Below are 23606 nucleotides of genomic sequence, written 5' to 3' on the forward strand. Positions count from 1 at the left end.
GGGGCCTGGACGCAGCGGGAGCGGAGCCCTGCTGCTGGAGCCTGGATCTCAGCCCTCGGTAGCTGAGGTGGGAACCGGACCCGCCCCGCCGCGCCCCACGGAGCCCCACTGCGTCCTCTCACAGCTGCCGCCAGGTGCGACAGTCCCGCTGCGCTGTCCGCCAGCGAGCCCCTCATCCCGCCCTCGGAGTCCGAGGTAAGGCGCGCGGCCCCCGCGGGCACCGCTCCGGCCCAGGGACAGTGGGCGGGCGCTGAGAGGGAGCAAGGGGAACCAGAGGAGAGGGGCTTTGGGGCTTGGGCAGAGAAGGAGCGTAGCCTGGGCGGGGGCGTTGAGGGTCTCCCCAGACCGTGGGGGCCGCAAGGGACAGCGAGAAAGCGGGCTCAGGGCTGGGGTAACGACAGGAGGCAACTGGAAGCAGTGAGGGATTGCAGGGGAAACGGGGGGCGCGGGCGGCAGGGAAGCTGTGAGGATCGGCTGAGAGGGGCGGTGCGGGAAGGAGGTGCCCGGTAGCCCACGGGTAGTGGAGCGGGTGCTGAGGATCGAGGGGACGCAGGGCGAGAGCGAGGCGTGGAGGTGACGAGCGAAAAGGAGGGGGGTCCTTTGAGCTGAGAGGAGAGAAGTGTTGAGAAGAAGGGGCGCCGAGCAGGAGGGGGCGTCTAGTCGGGGAGAGGGTCAGGGGACGGAGATATGAGTGTGGACAGCAGGGAGCGGAAAGGGTGAGATACCAGCCAAGGGGGTCGCGGTGAATGGAGGGCGATGGGTGGGGCTTGGAAGCGGCAAGCTTGCAAAAATGCGAAGGTGAGGGGCGGGCAGGGTCTCACCAGGAGGTAGAGGGAAGGGGGAGAGAGCTGGAGAGGGCAGTGACCCTGCAATGGGCAGGGGGCGCCTGGGTTCAGGTCCGGAGCGGGGAGGCGGGGCTGGAATAGAGCAAGGTCTGGAAGGGGAGGAACCGTGAGAGAACTTGGAGAGTTCAGGGTGCTGGGGATGCTGGGTCAGGGAGAAGAGGAGGCCAGATGTGGGTTTCGGTGTGAGAGGAAAATACAATGGGGGGTGGGGTGGGGAGGCAGACACGGAATGGAGCCCAGGGACTAGCTGTGCCTTGGATTCTCAGAAGACTGAGGAGAAGGAGCTGGCATTGGACCACCTGGGATCACGGAGAAGAGATTAATGGACAGAAAAATTCACCTACAGACCTACTCTGCTGGAGTCTTAAGTGTGGAAGGGACTTTGGGGAGGTTAGTGTGGGTAGCCTCTGAAAGGTAAGAGACGTGTGGTGGGCTTCCTCATCCCAGCTTCCCAGAATCCAGATTGAAAGGGGTGGAGGACACTAAAAGTAGTAGGGGTGTGTGTGTGTGTGTGTGTGTGTGTGTGTACAGGTGGATGAACACCTGTTCTGTTTCTATAAATAGAGGAAGACAATGGAAGTCGAGAAAGGCCTTATCTGGGGTGGTGGAAAGTCCTAGTGTGGTGGGAGCCAGAGGAGAGAGGCATTTGGGGAAGGCAGGTGGATCAGGGAACCCTCCTGGCCATGAAGGATTTAATTAGCAGTGGATTAAAGTATGTTTCTATCATAGGATACAATATGGGAAAAGGTAAAAACTTAAAATGATCTCCAGTCCCAAAAGTAAATCTCCAGTTTCTTAAGAATTGTGATATGAAAGGCAACAACAGAAACTGAGAATTTTTAACTATGTTTCCTCTGTAAGCATGGAGCTTATTAGGGTTTTTTCTATCTACCATGAGTACATACAGGGCCTAGCACACAGTTGGTGCTCCATCAATGTTGATTGAATAATTGAGCTGTGTTGGTGCTCCTTCCTCAATTTCTTCATCAACACCAAGAATTGTGAGAATCAGTGTGAGTGAAAAGAGCTTACAAAGTGTAAAGCACTCAAAAGAGAGAGGTCACTGAGATGTTTTTATGCATATGTGCCTCTGTTCTGTCAGCAGTTACATTCAGGCTCTCTTTCCAATCTGGAGAAGGAAGGAAATGACATTTATCAAGTCTCTATTCTGTGCAAGATAGAGTCCCTTCAAAGCAACTAGCAGAATGCTTGGTATTTAGTAGGTGCTCAATAAATGGTAACTATTTTGGTATTGTTTCTCTGGCTCTATGAGTTCTGGGAAAATAGTGGGAGGTGGGCTGGCTTGGGCTGGTGGTGATGGGTTTGAAGTGAGGTCAAAAGAAAGGCTAAATTTAAAGTTAATAGAGTGTGAATTTTAGAGTGGCTGTTTTGCAAGCATGAAGCCCTGAGTTCAAACCCCAGTCACACACACACACACACACACACATACACAAATAGAGTATGATTTTGGGAAGGAAGGGTATATAGTAGAGTGAGATCCATGTTTGCCCAACTCCCTTCTTGTCACCACTGATAAATAAATGATCCCTGAAGGACAGGGAGTTAACTTTTATTGAGCAGCTGCTATGTTCCATATACTAAGCTAATGCATTACCCATGTTATCCACAGTCCTCCCAGCATGCTTATTTTACAAAGAAGGAAACTGTTTTAGTCATATAAAATTTCTTGTCCAGGTCTCACAGCTAATAAATGATACAACTGGAAACTGAATCTATCTTGTTTGATTTGAAACCCCAAATTATTTCTGTTACTCAGGATGGCTTGCTAGAAGAAACCTGAAGCACAGAAGTTAAAAAAAAAAAAAATAAGAGGTTTATAATGCACTCTCTCATGTACTGATTTCAATTCTTACAACAGTTTTGCCGGGAAGCCATTTTAGTCACACATTTTGTAGATGAAGAGACTGAGGCCCGGAGTCTGGCTTGCCTATCGTTACACAAACACTGAGAGCGCTGGGGCTCAACCCAAGTCTCTTGGGTTCAGTCTTGTGCTTAATCTTTTGACTCTATCAAAGGAGAAATGTACCCATTCCCTTCTTCACTATATTTATTGAGTTAATCTCTTCCTGCTAGATTTTAGGACTCTTTCATCTTCTCTCCCTTTTCCTAGCAGAAGGTAGTTTCCTCCTTAAGTGCTTATTCCTGCCTACTAAGAGACTGAAAGGGTTATTTTTGGCAGCAACCCTTAGCGAAGCCATTTCTTTCCTTCCCCCAGTCTGGGACCAGAGATGACTTCCCACATGGTTCCTGGGCATTCATCTGTATTGCTTGTCACGCAGACAGTAAGCTACCCAGCTTTATCATTTTATGTGACTGTCACAAAAGAGAGGGAAGATTTGATCGATGCTTATCTTACAAATGCAGCTCTGCATTTGACCTGTCTACTCAGATCTGCCTCCGGCGGCTGCCTGCTGGGATGCTTTTTTGCCTCTCTTCCAGAAGTCTGTAATCACCCCTGCCCCTCGCCTTTAGAATATTCCCTAAGGGGGCCTCCATCTTAACCCTTCCACTCTCCCTCTCTGTCTCTCCCTGTTTTCACATCACCTACTAGGAAAGCCATGCTACATCCGCATAAGCAGATCTTGACAGTACAGTATGGCAAGTACAATGTAGTAACTGGATGCTCTGTTGGGAATCTTGAATATACTATGGTTTTTATTTTCCTTAAACCCAGGCAAATTTGAGAGAAATTAGATGACAGAAGTTCTGGTCAATCGCTTCTTGGCCTTTTGGCTAAGATCATGTGTAGAAGTTCTTAGTCATGAACTGACTTGCTGTGTGAGCTTAGGCAAATCATTGCTCTTTGTGGAGACTCAGGGTTTTTTGGTTTTTTTTTTAATCTGTGAAATGAAGGGTGGTAGATCAGAACAGGTATTGAAACTTTTACTCTTGCCATCACTCCTGCTCTCACGTTATGGGCTAAAAAATGCAGGCAAATTTCTCATTGATTCTACAAAAGGCTATATGTATTTTTTCAACACATTAAATGAAGCACAGTTATATTTATTCTCTTGTTTAAAATTTACAGCAGTCTCATGAAGTAGGTAATAGTATCAGATGAGAGCACTGAGGCTTAAAGTTTTACTACTTAGAGCCCTAGCAAGCATGAGGCTCTGAGTATAAACCCCAATACCACACACAAACATACACAAAAAGTTTTAGTGACTTCTCCAAGTTCATACATTGCATTACTAGGAAAACTGGGACCAGGAACCAGGCTTTTTGTTATGATAAATGTACCACTCCAAATCCTTCTAATTCTAGCAAAGTAAGAATAGAAAACTGACTATATCATTAAAAAAATTAAAACTAGTAACATAACATTTATATTGGTGGTCTGTTATATAGAAAATGCTTAATAAGTGTTATCAAAAGACATATCATACCCTAAGTTATGGCATTATTTATTATTATAGGTCCAGTGTTGATGGGTGAAGGATGAATAGCACTCCCTTGAATCCAAAAGGGGAGGCAGATAGTTCCTTTTAAATGAGCCCAAATAATGGAGCCCCAAATGAGGAAGGGGGCAGTTGAACAACATCTGACTGTAAAAGTAAATTAAAGAGGCCAGTGAAATATCACTTGTACCCCCGCAGGCCAAGAAACTGTGCCATATTGTTTACATATAGTACTGCTTATTCTATTTGTACTGTAAGTTGGTGAAGTAGATGGCATTTTCCCTATTTTAGGGGAAATTCTCTGGCTTACAGAGCCAATAGGTCTTGCCCAAGAATTCAGCTGATGGGTAGAGCAGTGATTTTAAACTTTCTCACAACACTACAGGGTACTAAGTCTAGTCTCAGCAGTTAACTATGAGACTCGGGCAGATCTTCTTAACTCAGGGATAATAATCCCTGTCCTTTCAACTTTACTACCCAAGTTTATTTAGAAGATAAAAATGAGATACAGAACATGAAACTGAGGTGAGAATCAAATCTGTGGTTTAGTAAGGTTGCTGTTTACTCAGCAATTCCACTTTTAGGAATTTACCCCAATGAAACAACTTAGGAAAGTGAACAAAGGCTTATGTAAAGAAATGTTCACAGCAGTTTAATTTATAATAATTAAGAATTAAAAAGCAACTTAAAAACCACTTAAAATTAAAAACAATTCTCTTCTTAAAGAGAGTAACAATATTAAAAGGATTGGTCATGTGATAGAGTCATAGGATAGAATAAAATATAAATGTAACTGAAATGATATTTATGAAGAGTTTTTAAAGTCTCAGTGCTCTCAATTAAGTACATTTTTAATTTACTCTGGCCAAATGATAATGCACTGTACATTCTAGTATATATTTCTTTGTATATGCTCTCAGCTATTAAAATATGTTGAGAAAGTATAGACTAGAATTTATAGCACGGTATGCTGCTCTTTATAAATTAGTAAAAAGTAATAAGTAGAATTCTATGTTTGAATATGCAAAGACTATCTCTGAAGAATACACAAACTGGTAATGTTTGCCTCTGGGTAGGGAAAGTGGATGTTGGGAAACAGGAGTGGAAGGAACATTTACTTTTCAATATAAACCTTAGGTTCCATATTACTTTTTATGCTAAAATTAAGTATATAATTTTATATTCTACATATGGGTGAAAAGTAATACTTGCAAATAGCAAAAGTTTGGCAAATTATTTTTAGTAAGTATGTATTAACCTTTAAATTAACAAATAAGGTATAATTTAAAAATAGATGAAATTCTTTTAAATATAATATATTAGAGGAAATATACTAAAATGTTAACAGTAGTCTTTTTTTTTTTTTGTGGGACAGGGCTTCACCCTTGCAAAGTAGGAAAGTAGGTGCTCAGCCACTTGAGCCACACTTCTTGTCCATTTTGTTCTGTTTATTTTGGAGATGGGGCCTTGCAATCTATTTGTCTGTCTGGCCTTGAACCATGATCCTCCTATTCTCAGCCTCCCACGTAGCTAGGATTACAGGTGTGAGCCACCAGCACCTGGCTGTAACAGTAGTCATTCTCAGTGAGTAAGATGTCAGATAATTTTAAATTTTCTTTTTTATACTTTTATATAAATTTCAAAATTTTAATATTGAGTATACTTTCATAGTAGAAATTTTCTATTGTAAACAAAAAAGATGACTGGCAGCTGCGTGGAAGCTGGTGTGAGATCATTGTGGTGTTTTACCATATTTTAGGTAGAAAAAATATGATTCTTTTGAATTTCCAATTCTTATAATAGATTATGTATCTTGTACCATGCCAAATTAGAAAGTGAAGGTTATGAGACTATTTAAGCAGCTAACAGCACCCTCACCTCAACCTGACTTTCTTCCTCCAAGTAAATGCTATACTGAAGTCTCCAAGTATCCCAGGCATGTCCCACCTGTCTAGGAACCTTGTCATGAGGTAGATTGGTATCAGGATGAAGCTGAGGGTCTCAAGAAAGGCTTGAGTGCTGGGAGCAAAGAACAGGAAGAACAGAGGCCACAAGAGGCTTGTGGTGATGTATAAAAGAAGTTCTATTAAGTAGCAGTTAATAATCCTACATATTTGCCTGATCTTTCTTCAGAAGAGCCTTAAATCTTCTGCAACTGTCAGCTTCTTGTTCAGCTCATCTGAGAGGTACACAGCCAAATCTACCAGTTTCACTCCTTTTTTCTTTGGGGAGGGAGAACCCCATGAATTCCCAAAGAAAGTGACAACCTCAACATTGTCTCACATTAGGGCTGTCTTTCCACTCTCCTCTCACTTACTTACTCATCCTCTGTGAATAGCTAGCATTGATGTGGAGAAGCAGGGTACCTGAGGCTTTCAAGAGGTAGAAGAAACAACTAAAGACTCAAATCAAATCATACTGAATTATGGGGTTCAGATTCAAAGTGTTATGAGAAAGAAGAAGATTGTGGTAGACATGGTACAAAATAAATATTTGCTGAGTGAATGAACAACTGATGAAATTATAAAAGAAGAATGGAATTATAAGAACTTACTTTCACACCTCTGTGGAATTTATCACTTTATCAATGTCTCAACCATTGTTATTTCATTTGACTCCTGTGATAGCATTATGAAAAAAAATAGGGCAGAAATTGTTCTCTTCCTTTCCTAGATGAGGAGATTGGAGGCTCAGAGTGATGAAGTGACTTTCATTAACTCAGCACACATTTACTGAGTGCTATCATGTGCTAGGATTTGTGCTAGAAGCCAGGCATGCAGAAATGGAGTACATTAAGTCCCAGTTGCTCAGTCTAAAAGAAGGAGCCAGAAGAGTGGGCAGTTATAAAACAACCCAAGTGTCATTAGAGTGTTCTGGGACCGTAGGAACAGGCATGCATACCTCCACCATGCACAGGAAGGAGACACTTGACCTGGACCTACAAGGATGAATAAGAGTTTGTTGCAGGGGGGTGAAGGTGAGGAGCATTTAAAGAGAAGGAATACATATATAAAGGAACAAAAGCAAAAAATACTGTGGCATATTTGGAGTAAAGTGTAGTTTGATATAAAGTAGCACAGGTCTGTGGGGAGAAGGATTGTGGGAAAAAAGCTTAAAGAGTATTCTTTGGTTAGTTGGTTCTTGGTCAAGTTGGATGGTTTAAGCTTGATCTTTACAGTTGTGGAGAGCCATAAAAGTTTTAAAACAGAGAATGATAGCCCAATATTGAGCTCTTCCTCCTATAGGAGACTCTCTTTGATCACCTTGTCTCCAGGATAGGTGAGAAATGTCTGTGGACTTGCTCAGCCACAGGGATTCCCTGTGTTATCACTTACCTACTTTTCTGTTACTTGTGCTTTCCTATTCTTTTATTCTAGTCTGGCCACCCAGACACCATGTGTGATTCATGTTTGTGCTCCCATGACCAGCCTAGGGCTTGCCCCAGAGCAACATGCTCAGTAAATATTTGCTGGAGAGAGGAGTGGGAGGAGCTGGATTCCACCCCAATCCTGAGACATTTAGGGCAGGTATAGTGGTAGGGTGATTCTGAGTGTGTATTTCTTCTGTGATACTGGGGTAGGGAGTGTGTGTGTGTGTGTGTGTGTGTGTGTGAATGACAAATGATCATTAGGTTGGTGACTCAATCACACTGCAAGGTGTGTTCCTGAGTGACCAGAGGTCTCCCTTGCAGATGGCTTCAGTGACTGATGGTAAAACCGGAGTCAAAGATGCCTCTGACCAGAATTTTGACTATATGTTCAAACTACTCATCATCGGCAACAGCAGTGTTGGCAAGACCTCCTTCCTCTTCCGCTATGCCGATGACACCTTCACCCCTGCCTTTGTCAGCACTGTGGGCATTGACTTCAAGGTGAAGACAGTCTACCGCCATGAAAAGAGAGTGAAGCTGCAGATCTGGGTGAGTCCTGCGAGCATCCTGTGTAGGACTGTCCTGAGAAGTAACTAGCCTGTCATTACAGGGACCAGAAAGTGGAGTCAGCTTCGAACTTGTAGATCTTTTAGCATGAAATGTTAATACTGTTTCAGGTCTGGCCCCTGGCTGCCCCATGTTGGTTTTATGAACTCCTCTGGGGTTCAGTTGTTTATGCTAATTAGTTGTCCAAGAGGCTTTATCTTGGCTTGTATAAATAAAGAATAAGAAAGTTGCTTTGAAGTTAGATACCTGGGTTCAAATTCTACTTCTGCCACTTACTAGCCATGGAAACTTGACTAAATTATTTAACCTCTTTGGGCCACCCTTTCTTCTTTGAGAATTATAGTAGTATCTACATCATAGAGTTTTGTGATGCTTAATGCAGTTCCTGGAGCATAGGAAATGCACAATAATTGTTAGCTACTGTATCAGTTATCTATTGTTGCACAACAAATTACTTAAAAACTGGGCTTTTGGAGTGGCTCAAGTGCTAGAGCACTTGCCTAGCAAGCATGAGATCCTGAGTTCAAAACCCCAGTACTACTCCTAAAACAAATAAGTTAAAAACTTGGTGGTGTAAGATGATTATTTTTCCACAGTTTCTGTGGTTCTAACATTTGGGAGTGGTTTGGGACCTTTCATGAAGTATAGACAGATGTTGGCTTGAGTTGCAGTCATCTGAAGGATTGACTAGCTGAAGGATCCATGTTCAAAGTGCCTTACTCATATGTCTGGTCCTGGCTGTTGGCAGGAGTCCTTACTTCTGTCCAATTTGCCCCTCTTCATATCTTCACAGAGCTGTTTAAGTGTCTTCATTGCATAGCATCTGCTTTTCTCCCCCCAGAGTGAGAGATCTAAGAAACCAGAAGAAATTGCAATGTCTCTTACATAGCTTTAGAGTGTTCTCTTGGTCACTGACTCAATGTGGGAGGAAACTACACAAAGGTATGAACACTGGAAGGAAAGGATCACTGGGGACCATCTTGCAAGCTGGCCACAGGACTATTACTGGTATTATCTCCTAACAGTACTAATAAAACATTTCAGAAGATAAAAGCAACATGCAGCAATGAATTAGCACTGGGATTGGAAACTGAAAATTTGTGCCAGGTGTGGTGGTACACATCTGTAATCTCAGCTCTTGGAATGCTGAAGCAGTAGTATAGAGTTCAAGGCCAGCCTGGCTGCAGAGTAAGACCCTGTCTCAGAAAACCAAAATAACAGCAACAACAACAAAAGAAAAAAGAAATTTATGAAAATAATATTATGAACACATGTCTTGTTTACTATCTGTCCATTGTTTTATTAAATGTACATTAATATACAGATATCTTATTGGGACAGTCTGTATATAGTACTTTTCTTTTTATAGATTACTTCTCACTGATGTAGTTTAACTACCTCATGGCAAGAATCGATAAAATCATTTATTAAAAGCGCCTATTATGTGCCAGATGCTTTCACTTTCATTAACTGACATCATCCTTGAAAGCCAAGGCTTTCAAGGCACAGAGGTGTGAGAGCACAGGGTATTTAGGGCATAGTGAGCAATATAGTGAAACTGGATCAAGGCCCTGAAAGAGAGGGAGGGGGTGTTGAGAGAGAAATTTGCTGGAGAGGCTAGAAGCAGCTGATTGAGGGTTGAGGTAAAATCAATAACAATCTAATTAGATCTGACAATTGATCCCATTACTTTGCTGAAAAAATTTATCATAGGGTTTTATATGTGTGTGTGTGCTTTTATGTAACAAAATGAAAAATTTTCCATACTGTTCATAAATACATTAACATTTAAACATTTGAATATTACTGAACTTTTTAGATATTTTAACATCTTTTGTGTAAGAAGTAGGTATGTATAAAATCTAAGTACATAATCATATATTGTACTGCTGTACTTTGTATAACACCCAGAACATAATGGTCATTTGCCAGAGGATACATGCCTGATGACCCCTTAGGGAGCTGAAATTCTCAATCTATGAATATAAATACAATGTTTTTACTAGTATTTATTATGTAGATTGACACAAATGTCTTCATTTGACCCCTATATCGGATGATCATGTATCATGTTAGAAAACCTTGAGGAGGCATTCTGCCCTTCTAAGTGGTTGACAGTGGTGGCTCTTTCACTTCTTTGTTCATTTTCAGCCTACTATGAGTTTTTACAGTTATCCTGTGCCTGGCTTGAGTAGATTTATTGATTATACTATTTTGTCTTAACTAAATGAAACCTCACAATGGACATGTAGCTTTTAAAGAGTTCTGTAAAGAAACATCTGATTGAAGACGATGCTAAGTGTAGTGAACCCAAGTGGAGATTTAAAAAAAAATGGCTGAGTTGATATTTCTCCAGCTTCTGGCACAAGTTCGTTGCCAGCCATATGTCAAGGTGAAATCAATGAGGATCTAATTAGATCTGACTTAGTCAATCACATTGCTTAAAAAAATTTATCAAGAGTTTTTTTATGTGTATATGTGCTTTTATGTAGCAAAATTAAGTTGTCTGTACTGTTCCTAAATATATTAAAATCTAAACATTTAAATATTTCATTTTTATATATTTTAACATCTTTGTGTACAAAAGTAGGTATATATAAAATCTAGGTAAGTAATCATATATTGTGCATGCTATACCTTTTTTTTTTTGCTTAAAAGGATATAAGTTTGAAGACCTCTATGACAGACATAGGGGACCATGGAAAGGGTTTTTTTTTTAAAGTAGTACTGGGGTTTGAATTAGGGACTCATGCTTTCTAAGCAGGTGCTCTACCACTTGAACCATACCCCTAGTCCCATAGAAGAGTTTTAACAGAGTCAGTTTTGTATCTTAGAAAAATCCCTGGCTCCAGGTAAAAGATAGATGAAAATGTGGCAAAAACAAACAAAAACCCTGTGATTTGGATTCAAACTCATCAAATTGTATACATTTAATATGTACATTTTTATGTATCAGTTATGCCTCAGAAACTATATAAAATAAATAAAATATTGACCAGATCTAAAAAATGAAGAATGAAAGTCACTAGTGGTTTGGGTATATAATAAAGGCCCAAACCAATGACATTAGTCTGCTTGGGCTGCCATGACAAAGTACCACAGACTGGGTGGTTTATATAATAGTTTAACAGTTTTCACAGTTCTGGAGGGTACATGTCCAAGATCAAGGTGCCAGGAGGGTACAGATGACCTTTTCTCAGTGTGTGGGCATGGGGGAGAAAGAGTGTGTGCAAGTTCCTTGGTATCTCTTCTTATAATAACACTAGACCTACTGGATCAGGGTCTCACTCTAATGAATTCATTTTATATCAATAACTTCTTTAAAGAAGTTAGGGTTTCAACTCATGACTTAGGAGGACATAAACTTTCAGTCTATATCACTAATATGGTGACAAAATAATATAAGGGATAGAAATGAGTAGGAAAATAATTTACAGAATTTGATAATCAATTATTTGTAAAGGTATGGGAGGAGCATAAATATTTACTTTTCACATAAAAGTTCTGTGAATTTTTTTAAAGCTGTGAGAGCTTCAATAAGTCACTTTGCTCCTATAAATACATAATATACTAAACTGTAAAAATCTCACAGGCTTATTGAGGGGGGAGCTAATGTGACAGTACAGTATTGTGCCCAGAACATACTAGGAATGCAAGAGATGTAGGTTCCATCCTTTCTCTGCCTCCTGGTCCCCATGCAAAAGTCCACTGGATCCCTTTCCAAAGTTTCCCATCTGTGGTTCTAGAAATGCTGGAATAGCACCCAGTGACTCACTAGCATGGTATGAAGTATTCATTCAATTCCTCCACCCCATTTGAGCTCTCCCAAGTGATTTCAGAAAGCTGTTGTCACAGTGGAAGTTAGAGAGGGGAGAAGAGGAGCACTGCTGAGCAGGACTATTTACAATAGAATTTTCTTTGGTCATCTCTGGGGGATATTGAATGATGAGGGCATTAGGAGTGCCTTGTTCCCTGGGATCCCTTAGCACCTAGGTCCCTGAGAACTCCCTGCCTCCTTGCCCCGCCCTGTTACCTGAAAGGCCAATTATTAAGAATCAGAGAAGAAAATCTTACTAGGGAGTTGGGGTTAGGGCAGAAGTCTTATTAATAGGGAGTGAGAGTACACACAAATGTGAGGGGAGAGAGTCTTAATAACTTCACAGCAACAGACCAGAGGCCACTTACTGCTGGTTTGTTGGTTGCCAAGCAACCCTTGGAGACCTGTGGGAAGAAAAGAGAAGGAGAGGCTTCCACTACCTCCATGTGGGGCCCATTGCAGAGGCTGGCAGTTCTGGTGCTGGTCAGCCAAAGATTCTATAGGTCTGTGGTGGGGGGGAAGGACCTGACCTAGGACTCTGGAGTCCTGATTTCTAGTCCTATCTCTGACCTGCAGTCACTATGTGATCTGAATGACCCTTCTTCTCCCTGAACCTGTTTCCCCAACTAACAAATAGAGGATTAATCCTTCTCCTTGCCTCATGATTTGTCATGAAGATCCAATGGAAAAATGGAAGAGAAAACCCATGGAGAACTATGAGGTCTCAAGTAAGAACTGTGAATATTGTCAACCAAGCAAATTCTTCTTTTATGTGCTTTAAGTCATTCTTTCTGTCTTTCACACCTTCCCTCTGACCCAGGGAGGTAGTTATTTCCTTAAAGAAGGGGTGGTTGAGGCCAGAGATGTCAAGTTACCTGGGCAGAGAAAAGTGGTAAACTTCATTGTTTCATTCATTCAATAGACAGTCATCTGGTGTGTACTCTGTGCCAGGCTTTGTGCTAGGTTGGGATACATTCTTTCTGCTCACATGGAAGAGATTGAGCTTTTGTAGGGAAGAAAGACACTAAGTACAGGAATCAAAAGGATGTCCTTTCATCTATGCTATAGGCCCTGAAGGAAAGAATTGACCAGTGCCTTGGGCACTGGGTCTCAGAGCTTGGGAATTGCTGAACTATGACTTAGGTCTTATCCCTGGATTTCACCTGGACTTCAGATGCAATACTATTCATAGTTTAAGAGGTTAAGTTAGCTGATGACTTTCACTACACCAGCTCACTCCAGGCCTGGTCCTTGCTGGAGGATGCCATGACAGGGTCCTCCATTGTGGAAAGACAAAATCTCTTCTTTTCTATTCCTACCAGTCAGGCTTTTTTGGTGACCTGTATGTCAAAGAGTTTAAAGATCAGAGTGTCTCAAGTGTCTGGGTTTACTTGTATAAAGACCAAGGCACAGACTGGCTGGCCTGTTCAACATGCTTGAAGGATATATGGCCACTGTCCTTGCTCCTGGGTCTGCTCTGGTATTGCCGTTCTCCATGCTCTTTCCTGTCATCTCCTTACTTTGAAGTCCTGAGTGATGATGACACTAGTGTGTACCTTCATTATTCCACTTGTTTTGCTGTGTTGGTGATGATTTAAAAGAGATAATGTATATAAAGCACCACCATCGTGCCTGGCACAGAGTAAACACTCAAATAGTACTTTTTATTAAAGTTCTAGAGAGATCAATAAATGGCCCTGCTATTCTTCCCCACCTAAATTTGGGTCCAGTTTGGAGACAGATGCAGGAGTCAGAGAGATGGGCAGTAATATGAAAGCCTTATTACTCATAAAAGCTAGGATGAAGCACAAGATTAAAGTCTTCAGGCAACTGGGGCTTACTCTCAAGTGAGACATATTCAAACCCAGCCACAGGCCAATGTGGGGTCCTCCTGCAACCTCAGGAAGGTGAAATCTAGCCACCTAAAACCTAAGTTGGAGACCTTTTTAAGAGACCAGTGGGCAGCACAGAAGAGTCTGGAGACTGATCAGGGAGACTGAGACTCTGACATATCCCCATGGCTCCTGGAATGTGGAGGTAGTTCTTGAGTACACCATCCTATGATCAGCTCTTGTGATAATCACAATTGATTTTTCTAGGCATCAAGTTGCCTGGTGTGCCTGCAGAGACATGCTGATACTTTCATCTCCCCAAAGCCTGTAGGAGCAGCTGCTGGTAGAGGTTTAATCTGATTTTTAAAATCACAACAAAAACTATGGGACATCAAATCAGAATTTGAGGCATAGTCTGCTTTTGTGATTTTTAAGTGAATTAACCAGTAATATTGATTGATTATTTGAGGGGGTCCCCAGAACACAGAATGGAGGGCTACAACCTCCTTCCATCCATCCAAATGGGTGTAGGAAAAAAGAAATAACCTTAAAGCCTTCTGTGGATTCATTCATTCAATAAAAACATGTTATGCACCTATTTTGTGGTATAAGAAGGAAAAAAACAGCTATAAACAATATAAATGATAAATAAATTAAGAAAATGTAGGAACATGAAGGATCATAGCTACCTCTCCCTTGAAAATTATTGAAGGCTTCACTTGAGCTGGGTTTTCATAAATGAGTACAAGATTTTTAGGTTAATGCGGGGGAAGGGCCTTAAAACAGAAGAAAAGACATTAACAAAAGCATGATTGCTTTCGAGGACTTTTAAGTGCCTAGCTGTGCAGGCTCTGCAGAGATTAGGGAAATAATATCCCTATTTCTTAGGCACACTCAGGGTAGGCAGTGGGAATATGACATGTGCACAAATATTGATGCACTGTAGATAGTAAGCAGTGGAGTGACATGCTTAATAATTTTAGGTTTATAGAAAAGTTGCAGTAATAGCACAGAGAATTCCCATGATCTTTCACTCATTTTTTTTCTGTTTATTCATATGTGCATACAATGTTTGGGCCATTTCTCCCCCCATCCCCTGCCCCCTCCCTCTCCCTTCCTCTCCCCTCACTTCCAGGCAGAAACTGTTTTGCCCTTATCTCTAATTTTGTTGAAGAGAGAGTATAAACAATAAGAAAGACAAAACATTTTTGCTAGTTGAGATAAGGATAGCTTTACAGGGAGATCCTAGCATTGCTTCCATGTACAAATGTGTTACATTCTAAGTTGATTCTTCTCGAACAAACCTTTTCTCTAGTTCCTGATGCCCTTCTCCTATTGACCTCTGTTGCTTTAAAGTTTCTGTATTAGTTCCTCTGCATTGAGGACATCAAATACTATCATGTTTTTGGGTTTCTTACCTATCCCCATACCTCCCATGTGTGCTCTTGCCTTACCATGTGACCCAAGTCCAATCACATTGCTGTATTTGCCCTAGATCTAAAGTCCGCATATGAGGGAGAACATACGATTTTTGGTCTTCTGAGCCAGGCTAACCTCGCTCAGAATAATGTTCTCCAGTTCCATCCATTTACTTGCGAATGATAACATTTCATTCTTCTTCATTGCTGAGTAGAGTTCCATTGTGTATAAATACCACATTTTCTTAATCCATTCGTCAGTGGTGGGGCATCTTGGCTGTTTCCATAACTTGGCTATTGTGAATAGTGCTGCAATAAACATGGGTGTGCAGGTGCCTTTGGAGTTACCTGTGTCACTTTCCTTTGGGTAGATCCCAGGAGTGGTATTGCTGGATCATATGGCAGATCTATGTTTAGATTTTTAAGAAGCCTCCAAATGTTTTTTCCAGAGTGGTTGCACTAGTTTGCATTCCTACCAGCAGTGTACTCACCCATTTTCTTTAATGCTAACATATTGCATAACCATGGTGCATTTGTCAAAACTATTGTACATTGGTACAATATGATTAGCTAATCTGTAGACTTTATTTAGATTTCAGTAGTTTTTTTTTTTCTGCTAATATCCTTTTACTGTTTCAGGATCCAATCTAAGATACCTTGTTGCATTTAATAACATTTTTAATTGACATATAATCCATATATCATAAAACTATACACTTTAAAGTATACAGTTCAGTGATTTTTAGTATAGTCATAAAATTGTGCAGCCATAACCAGTAATGCTGTGACATTTTAGTGACTTACATCCTAATATATATTTTAATTTTTATTATTTGCAGTACTGGAGTTTGAACTCAGGGCCTCACATTTGCTAGGCAGGCATTCTTCCACTTGAACCACTCTACCAGGCCTTTTTTTGTGTTTGATATTTTTGAGATTGAGTCTCACTTTTTGTTCAGGCTAGCTCTAATTGCAATCCTTCTGATCTCTGCCTCCTAAGTAGCTAGGATTACAGGTGTGATGCACTGGCATCTACCTTACATCTCAATTAAGAGGATTTCTCTGAGGCAGTGTTATATCTGTTTCAAGAATAAAAATTTATAGCCAGGTGCTGGTGGCTCACACCTGTAATCCTAGCTATTCAGGAGGCAGAGATCAGGAGGATTATGTTTCAAAGCCAGCCGGGGCAAATAGTTCACGAGACCCTGTCATGAAAAAACCCTACACAGAAAAGGGCTGGCAGGGAGGCTCAAGGTGTAGACCCTGAGTTCAAGCCCCAGAACTGAAAAAAAAAAAAGAAAGAAAAAAGAAGCAGAAAAATTTATAAAGAGCAAAGAGCAGAAGCAGAGAGAACAGGTTAGGATTTGCAACAATGGAGCTGGGAATAATGGTGACTTGAACTAGTGGGATAGTAATTGTAGTAGTGAGAGTAGTCAGGTTCTAGGTATATGTAGAATATGTTGCAGACAGTATTTGAATTGGATGAAGAGAGAGACAAGATGGGAGGGGTTAAGAGTTTGGTCTGAGCAACTGGAAGTCAGAGATGGCTCTGGTTGTGGTGAAGTCTGTAATAAGGACAATAGGATTTGGAGAGACAAGTGGGGGCTCAATTTGGTTATGTAAATTTGGGGACAGCTATTAAATAGCCAAGTAGAGATACAGAATAAATAGTTAAATTAATGAATCTATAATTCAGGGCAAAGGTCTTGGCTAGAGATATAAATTAGCAAGTCATCACCTCATAGATGGTATATAAAACTGTGATATTCACAAGGCCCTAGATTCAAACCCTAACATAAATAATTAAATAGATAGATAAATAAAATAATCATGAGACTGAATAAGATCAATAAGGGAGAAAGTGAAGATAGAAAGAAGAAAAAGTCCCAGAAATTAAACCCAGAGATATTCCAACATTAAGATGTTGGAAAGTTGAGGAAGAATTGACAAGGAGACTTTTGAGCAATTGAAAAGAGAAGATTAATGTCCTGGAGGTAAAGATTGTTTTACAGAGAAAAAAAGGGATTGACTGTGTCAAATATGACTGATATATCATGAATATGAAACTGAAAACTGACCATTGTATTTACAACAAGGAGTGTATCAAGAACATCCATATGTGTAGTTTTGGTAGACTGGTGAGGATAAAAACATGATAAAAGTGGGGGAAGAGAAATTGGAGATACTGAATACTATGTAGTGCTTTCAAGGGTTTTTACTCTAAAGAAAAGGGGACAATGGTGGTGGTGGTTGAAGGTGAAGGGAGAATTGAGTTAGAAGAGGTTTTTGGTTTTTGTTTTTTAAGATGGGAAAAGTAACAGCATGTTTGTTGTACTGGCGGAACAATCCAATAGAAATCAACAAACTGAGCAACCAACAAAGAAACAAAATCACAAAACTGATTATTACATAGGAGAGTGAGGAGAATTCCTGGGACAGTATCCTTGAGCTGTTGAGAGGGGATGAGATAGGTGCAGAGGGTACATCCTTGCTGGGAGCACAGACTGCATCCATGTCAGCAGGGGAGAAAGCAGAGGGCTTGGGTATAGGTGCAGCTTGGGGTACCTGCTGGTGGGAGTTCTATTGGATACAATTTTCTGATGAAGGGGGAAACAAGGTCATCAACTAAGAGTGAGGATCAGGGGAGAAAGATTAAAGATTTGAAGAAAGGAGAACATCGTCTATCAAGGTGAGGAGTAAATAGAATAAGGAAATGTGAGTTGATTGCTGATTAGCATGAAAACATCACTTGAAATTAGTGATAAAAAATTGGAACTCACTGGTGCCATTGACTCATGCCTATAATCATAGCTAGTTGGGAGGCTGAGATCAGGAGGATTACAGTTTGAGGCTAGCCCAGGCAAATAGTTTGCAAGATCCCATCTCCAAAATAACCAGAACAAAGTGGATTAAAGTTGTGGTTCAAGTGGTAGAGTGCCTGCCTTATAAGTGTGAAGGTCTAAGTTCAAACCCAGTCCCACCAAAAATAAAAATAAATAATAATAAATAAATTGGAACTCCCATATATATAAATATGAAGCATGATTGTTTTTCTCCAGCCATATTTTGTTCTGTGGATACAGGCACAGAATAGGTAGAGTTGGCTTTAAGGTGGTTTTGCTGAGTGAGTATGACAAAGCTGCCAACTCAGGGGTGTGTGCAGGGAAGTCGTCATGGTTGATCACAGAATTCAAGCTGGGCAGAGAGGGAGGTAAGGAGACAGGGTTAGGGACAGTAAAGAGATGGTAGAGGATGAAGGCTGTTGAAATGGAATCTAGAAGTGGGCTGGAAAAGTCATAGCAGTCTGAGAGTGGGAAGCTTGAAATTACTATTGTAATGAGGTCCAGATTTGACTGTGAGACTGAGAGGCTGAGGTGGGGTTAGAGATCAGCATCACTGGAGGAGAGGAGTCCAAGAGGTTGGAAGGCTCATCTGTGTGGATGCTCAAATTACCAAGAATTATAGGAAAAGTAACAGTGAACCAGCAGCAGTTTACTGGTCAGTAGAGGGATAAGTGAGCAGCATAATCTCATGATTTGGGACTCAAAGCTGAAGACATTTTGTTTGGTGTTTTGAAGGGGGAAAGAGAATGATCTGAGAGAAGGAATGAGAAACAAGATCATCCCACCTCCTGGCTAGTGATTAAAGTGTATGAGAAAGAAAGAAACCAGAAATTTGGAGGCTTTGGGAAAACTGTCCTCCAGGAGAATAGGGTTTTAATTAATGCAAAGAGTGGAAGGAAACATTCAGATGCGAGGTTGACAAAAGAAATTTTTTCTGATGATTGAATTTCAGAAGATCCAGGGAAAGGTTTGAGTGGAGAGGGGAGGAGGGAGGGTTAGAAAAGATGATAATGAACTCCGTGGAAATCAGTCCAGTGATCAGAGATGGCCTGGGAGACTTGGGCTCCTTGCCATGACTGACATGAAGGGAGGGATAAAATGTCAAACAAAATAAGTTATAGTGCAGACAGATGGCCTCAGGACATACAGTGGTTATATAAAAAATGTGGGAAGATTATACATCCTCTTGATACCTGCTTTTAAAGGTTCAAAGGCAGCAGAAGTGCTCTCTACTTCACAAATCAGTAATTTTGTGACAATGAAACAGTGGCCAGTATGTATGGAAAATACCCTAACCCATAAATGGAGCTATTAATGCTTCCTACAGGGCTAATGTGAGCCAACAGTGTCTGACTCTCATGCCAGCAGTGTGCTCGGTGCTTTCAACAACTCATTTCATTCTCACAATACCTCTGGCAATCAGATACTGTTATTACTCCTATTTCGCAGATAAGTAAACTGAGGTCTGTAGGAGTTAGGGTGCTTACTCACATTCATACAAATAATAGTAAGTGGCAGGGCTCATATTTGAATCAGGATCTGTCTAACTTCAAAACCCTTCTAATGCCTTTTGCCCTCTCCCCTCCTTCTCGTTATATTTTCATATAGGTAAGGGTGAAGCTCTCAGTAAATGGTGAAAATGTTAATAACTGTATTTATTGTGCGGCAACTGTATATTTTGTACATGTGTGTGTGTTGCGTTTGACACAGGGACACAGAATTTTCCCTGTAATTATCACAATTAATGATGCATAGAGCAGATGAGGAAACTGAGACTCAGAGAAGCGTCTTGACTAAATCTTACAGAAATTAGTAAATAGCACAGATGTGATTCAAAATTAGGTTGTCTATTACCAAAGCCTATCTTCTTTTCATGCCTAAATTATCTTCACCACTTTTTGTACTGCCCTATGATACCCCCAAGGACCTCACAGGAGATTGTGAGTCAGTGCCACAGCTAAAATTTGGAAACTCTAAGTAACCAGTCAGTAAAGGCACACATTATCTGTTGCAAATTCATCTGTTAGCTTTTTGGCTCTTCTCCCTTTCAATCAGCCCTCCTTTTCTTTCTACACACTACAATTTCTCAGGCAATTTTAATGGGTATCCAGGTTGAGTAACATTGGTGTATAGGTATATAATTAAGTTAGCACTTAACACTCTAAGGAGCTGTTGCATGTTCTGGCACAGGATGAAAAGAGAGATGGGGGCTTTATAGTACAATGAACACATGGCACCAGTAGTGTCTCTGAACCTCAGTTTCCTCAGCTGTAAAACAGAAAGAATATGAATGCTTACTTCCTAGTATTATACTAAATATTGAATGCGACAGCAAGGGAAGGACCAGACCTAGCATGACACCTGTAACAGATGCTCGGTAGATGAACATGAAATCACATAGTGAGGGCGAGAGCCAGGATTAGTTTGCAACTGCTCTATTATGCCTTATTTTTGCGACTGGTCTTCGTAGGTACTATCACTTTTAAGGTTGTGAGCCATGGGGTTGACAAGGTAGAGTCATCAGCAGATAAATGAGATGTATGACTCTTCACCCCCATTTTGAATGGACGGAAAAAACAGCTATGCTCTGCCCTTGAAGATGTCCAATTGCCTTAGAAGGCTGGAAATTTTCTAGCTTTCTTGGATCCTGTCTGATGTGTTGCTGAGGGCAGAGGAGGAAGTAGGGGAGACAGTTCAACTGAGGATTTGTAATTCCTTCCTCCTGTTGACTCCTCCATCCCCCACACTACTGACTAACATTATTGCCCCACACCAAGGGTTGCCAGGTGACTGCTGGAAATTCTCAGCCTCTCTGTACTCCTGTGTTTCTCACCTTCTTCTGTGAAGTCTGTTGACTCAGTGCTAATGACGTAGAGGCTCTTAGCTCAGGCCCAGATGGGTAAGAGATCAAGTCCAAGTGGATATCTATGCCCCACCTGCACCACTGCCTGCAGCTCAAAACAGAGGGTCATCCCTTATTCCTGTCTGCACTTCTCTGACTCATCTACTTGTACACAAGAGCTATCAAGTATCTCTCTTAAATTGCTCTTGAACACATCTCAATTCTGTTCCATAATCCTTTTTTGAGGGTTGACTGTGAACCTGGCTCTCTCTTCTCCTCCTTTCCTATTATTTCCTCCTTAGACAACAGCCGCAGCCTAAATGGAGCTTCTTGCCCTCAGTCTTTCTATCTCAAAATGCTCTCTGATCACTGTAATATATTGCCTAAAACCCAGGGAGGGTTTCCCATGAAAACACAATGAACTCCTTTGGTTGGCATTCCAGAACCTTCCTTAATTCCCAACTCCCTCTTCAGTCTCTCACCCTTCAGGAAGTCCACACTCCACCCATGTGTACCACCTTTTTGTGATGAGTTTTTTTTCGAGATAGAGTCTCACTCTATCTGACTTTGAGTCACAATCTTCCTGATCTTTGCCTTCTGAGTAGACAGGCTTACAGGCATGAGCCACCAGCACCCACCTAACCAAAAAAAAATAAATGTTTTTAGAATGGTCTTAGATTTACAGAGAAATTGGAAAGATAATACAGAGCGTTCCCATTTACCTCACACTCATTTTCCCCTATTATTATCGCCTTTGGCACATTTGTTATAATTAACCAATACTCATACATTACAGTTAACTAAAGTTCATAGTATATTCTGTTTTCCTTCCATTTTACCCAGTGACCTTTTTCTGTCTCAGGATCCCATCCAGAATACTATTCACATTTAATTGTCTGGTCTCCTTAGGCTTTTCTTGGCTGTGAGAGGCTGGATGTACTTTTTTGCTCTTTGCTTTGCCCAGACTGTTCCCTGCTCTCTAGTGATTACCCCTCCTCCCTCATTCCCTACCAGAAAACTCCCATTTGACTCAGTTCAAATGGGACTGACTGAGCCCAAAGGCTGGTCTGGAAATTTACCACCCAGCAGCAGAGGCATAATCAGCCCTTTAATTTCCTTCTAGTGGAAGTTTGCTTAGGTAGTTCCCAGTCCTTCTTTCTTGGTCTCCCTTATCTGCACACTTACCTACACCACCAGCTCACAGGGAATCTAAGACCTGTCCCAGGGCTGGTTCCAGGGAGAAGAACGGCAGACTGAGGACAAATTGCAAGCTGAATAAACTGAATCATGATTATATAGAGCTTTATAGCTGCAAGGCCCTGTCACAATACGTACTCATTTTATCCTCTCAACAATATCGAGAAAAGGAGATTATTACCAACGCTACTTTTCAGCTAACAAGTCTAGTACTCAGAAAGCCAAATAACTGGTCCCACGTCACATACTAGGAAGTGGCAGAGCTGAAATTTACACTTAAATGTGCTTGATCACAGTCTCCACTCTTTCTGCTGTCCATCCCAGTATCTTTTAATAAGTGCTTAATTAAGTGACATGTTAAGTGCTGAAGGGACATGAAAGTTAAGGTTCAATGAGAATGAGGAGGGTTTTTTTGTTTGCTTTTGGTGGCAGGCCCTCTACCACTTGAGTCATGCCTCCAGCCAGTTATGCTTTAGTTATTTTTCAGATAAGATCTTGTGTTTTTGCTCAGGGCAGGCTGGAGCATGATCCTTCTATTTATGTATGCTTCCTACATAGCTGGGATAACAGGCCCATACCACCATGCCCAGCTATTAGTTGAGATGAGGTCCCGTTAACTTTTTGCCGGTACAGGCCTTGAACCTCCATCCTAATCTCCACCTCCCGAGTAGCTGGGATGAGTCACCATACCTGGCAGAATGAGGGTAATTTTAAGGGGTTTCTTGGAAGAGGTGAACCCCATACCTGAGATGAGGAACAGAAATGGGTGCTAACATACATAGAGTTTTTGGAAAAACATTTTTGTTTTGTTTCCAAAGAGATTTAAAGTGGCAGAGAAAGAGTAGGGCGAGTGAGGGATTTCATCTTTTTTTTTTTTTTCTGGTTTGGTCTTGATTCTAACCTGATTTCTCCCCCTTCCCCCAGGTATTGGCTCCAAATTACCATTCAGTCATTCAAAAACAAACAAAACCATTAAGCGTTTATAGAACGTTTATGTACAGATTTTCCATTAAAATTACTAGAAGAGTTTGTAGTTTGGTAAACTGTAGTCTAAAATACCTTGGGAATTCATGAAGTGCTTCATTGGAGAGGGTAGAATAGGGGTTGGGAAAGCTGTGAGGTCAGACCATCTAGTTAGGATCTTTACCAGCTGTATGACCTTAGGCAATGTATTTAGCCTCCAAGTCTTAGTTACTGCATCGGTAAAGTAAGTGTAAAAAAGTAGCCTCTCTCAGAAAGTTGTAAGAATTTGCACAGTGGCGGCCGCACCCCATCTCAACAAATGACGGCAGGTCATTACTTCTGCCTGTGGGTATTGGAGGAAAAGTGAATCCTAGAGGAGGAAGCTTTCCAGCTGAATTCTGAATGGTAAGTAGTGACTGGTTCAGCAGGGCAAGGATAAGACTGTTCAAGACAGAGGGATCAGCATGGGCAAAGCACAGAAGCTTTAAGGAAC

General features: G+C 41.2%; 1 protein-coding gene across 3 annotated transcripts in view; it reads left to right on the forward strand.

Annotated features, from left to right (window-relative positions):
* Rab3b (RAB3B, member RAS oncogene family) overlaps positions 1 to 23606 on the forward strand; it is a 61997-nt gene continuing 38391 nt past the window's right edge. Inside the window, exons 1-3 of one of the 3 annotated variants that reach the window (XM_074080140.1) lie at positions 1 to 195; positions 1112 to 1259; positions 7956 to 8183. In XM_074080140.1, coding sequence (XP_073936241.1) covers positions 7956 to 8183 — 228 coding nt within the window. In that variant the 5' untranslated portion in view covers positions 1 to 195; positions 1112 to 1259. The remainder of the gene's footprint in view (positions 196 to 1111; positions 1260 to 7955; positions 8184 to 23606) is intronic. The other 2 variants (XM_074080141.1, XM_074080139.1) reach the window with 2 other exon arrangements.

This window comes from Castor canadensis, chromosome 7 (genome assembly GCF_047511655.1).
Source record: "Castor canadensis chromosome 7, mCasCan1.hap1v2, whole genome shotgun sequence".
Lineage (NCBI taxonomy): Eukaryota > Metazoa > Chordata > Mammalia > Rodentia > Castoridae > Castor > Castor canadensis.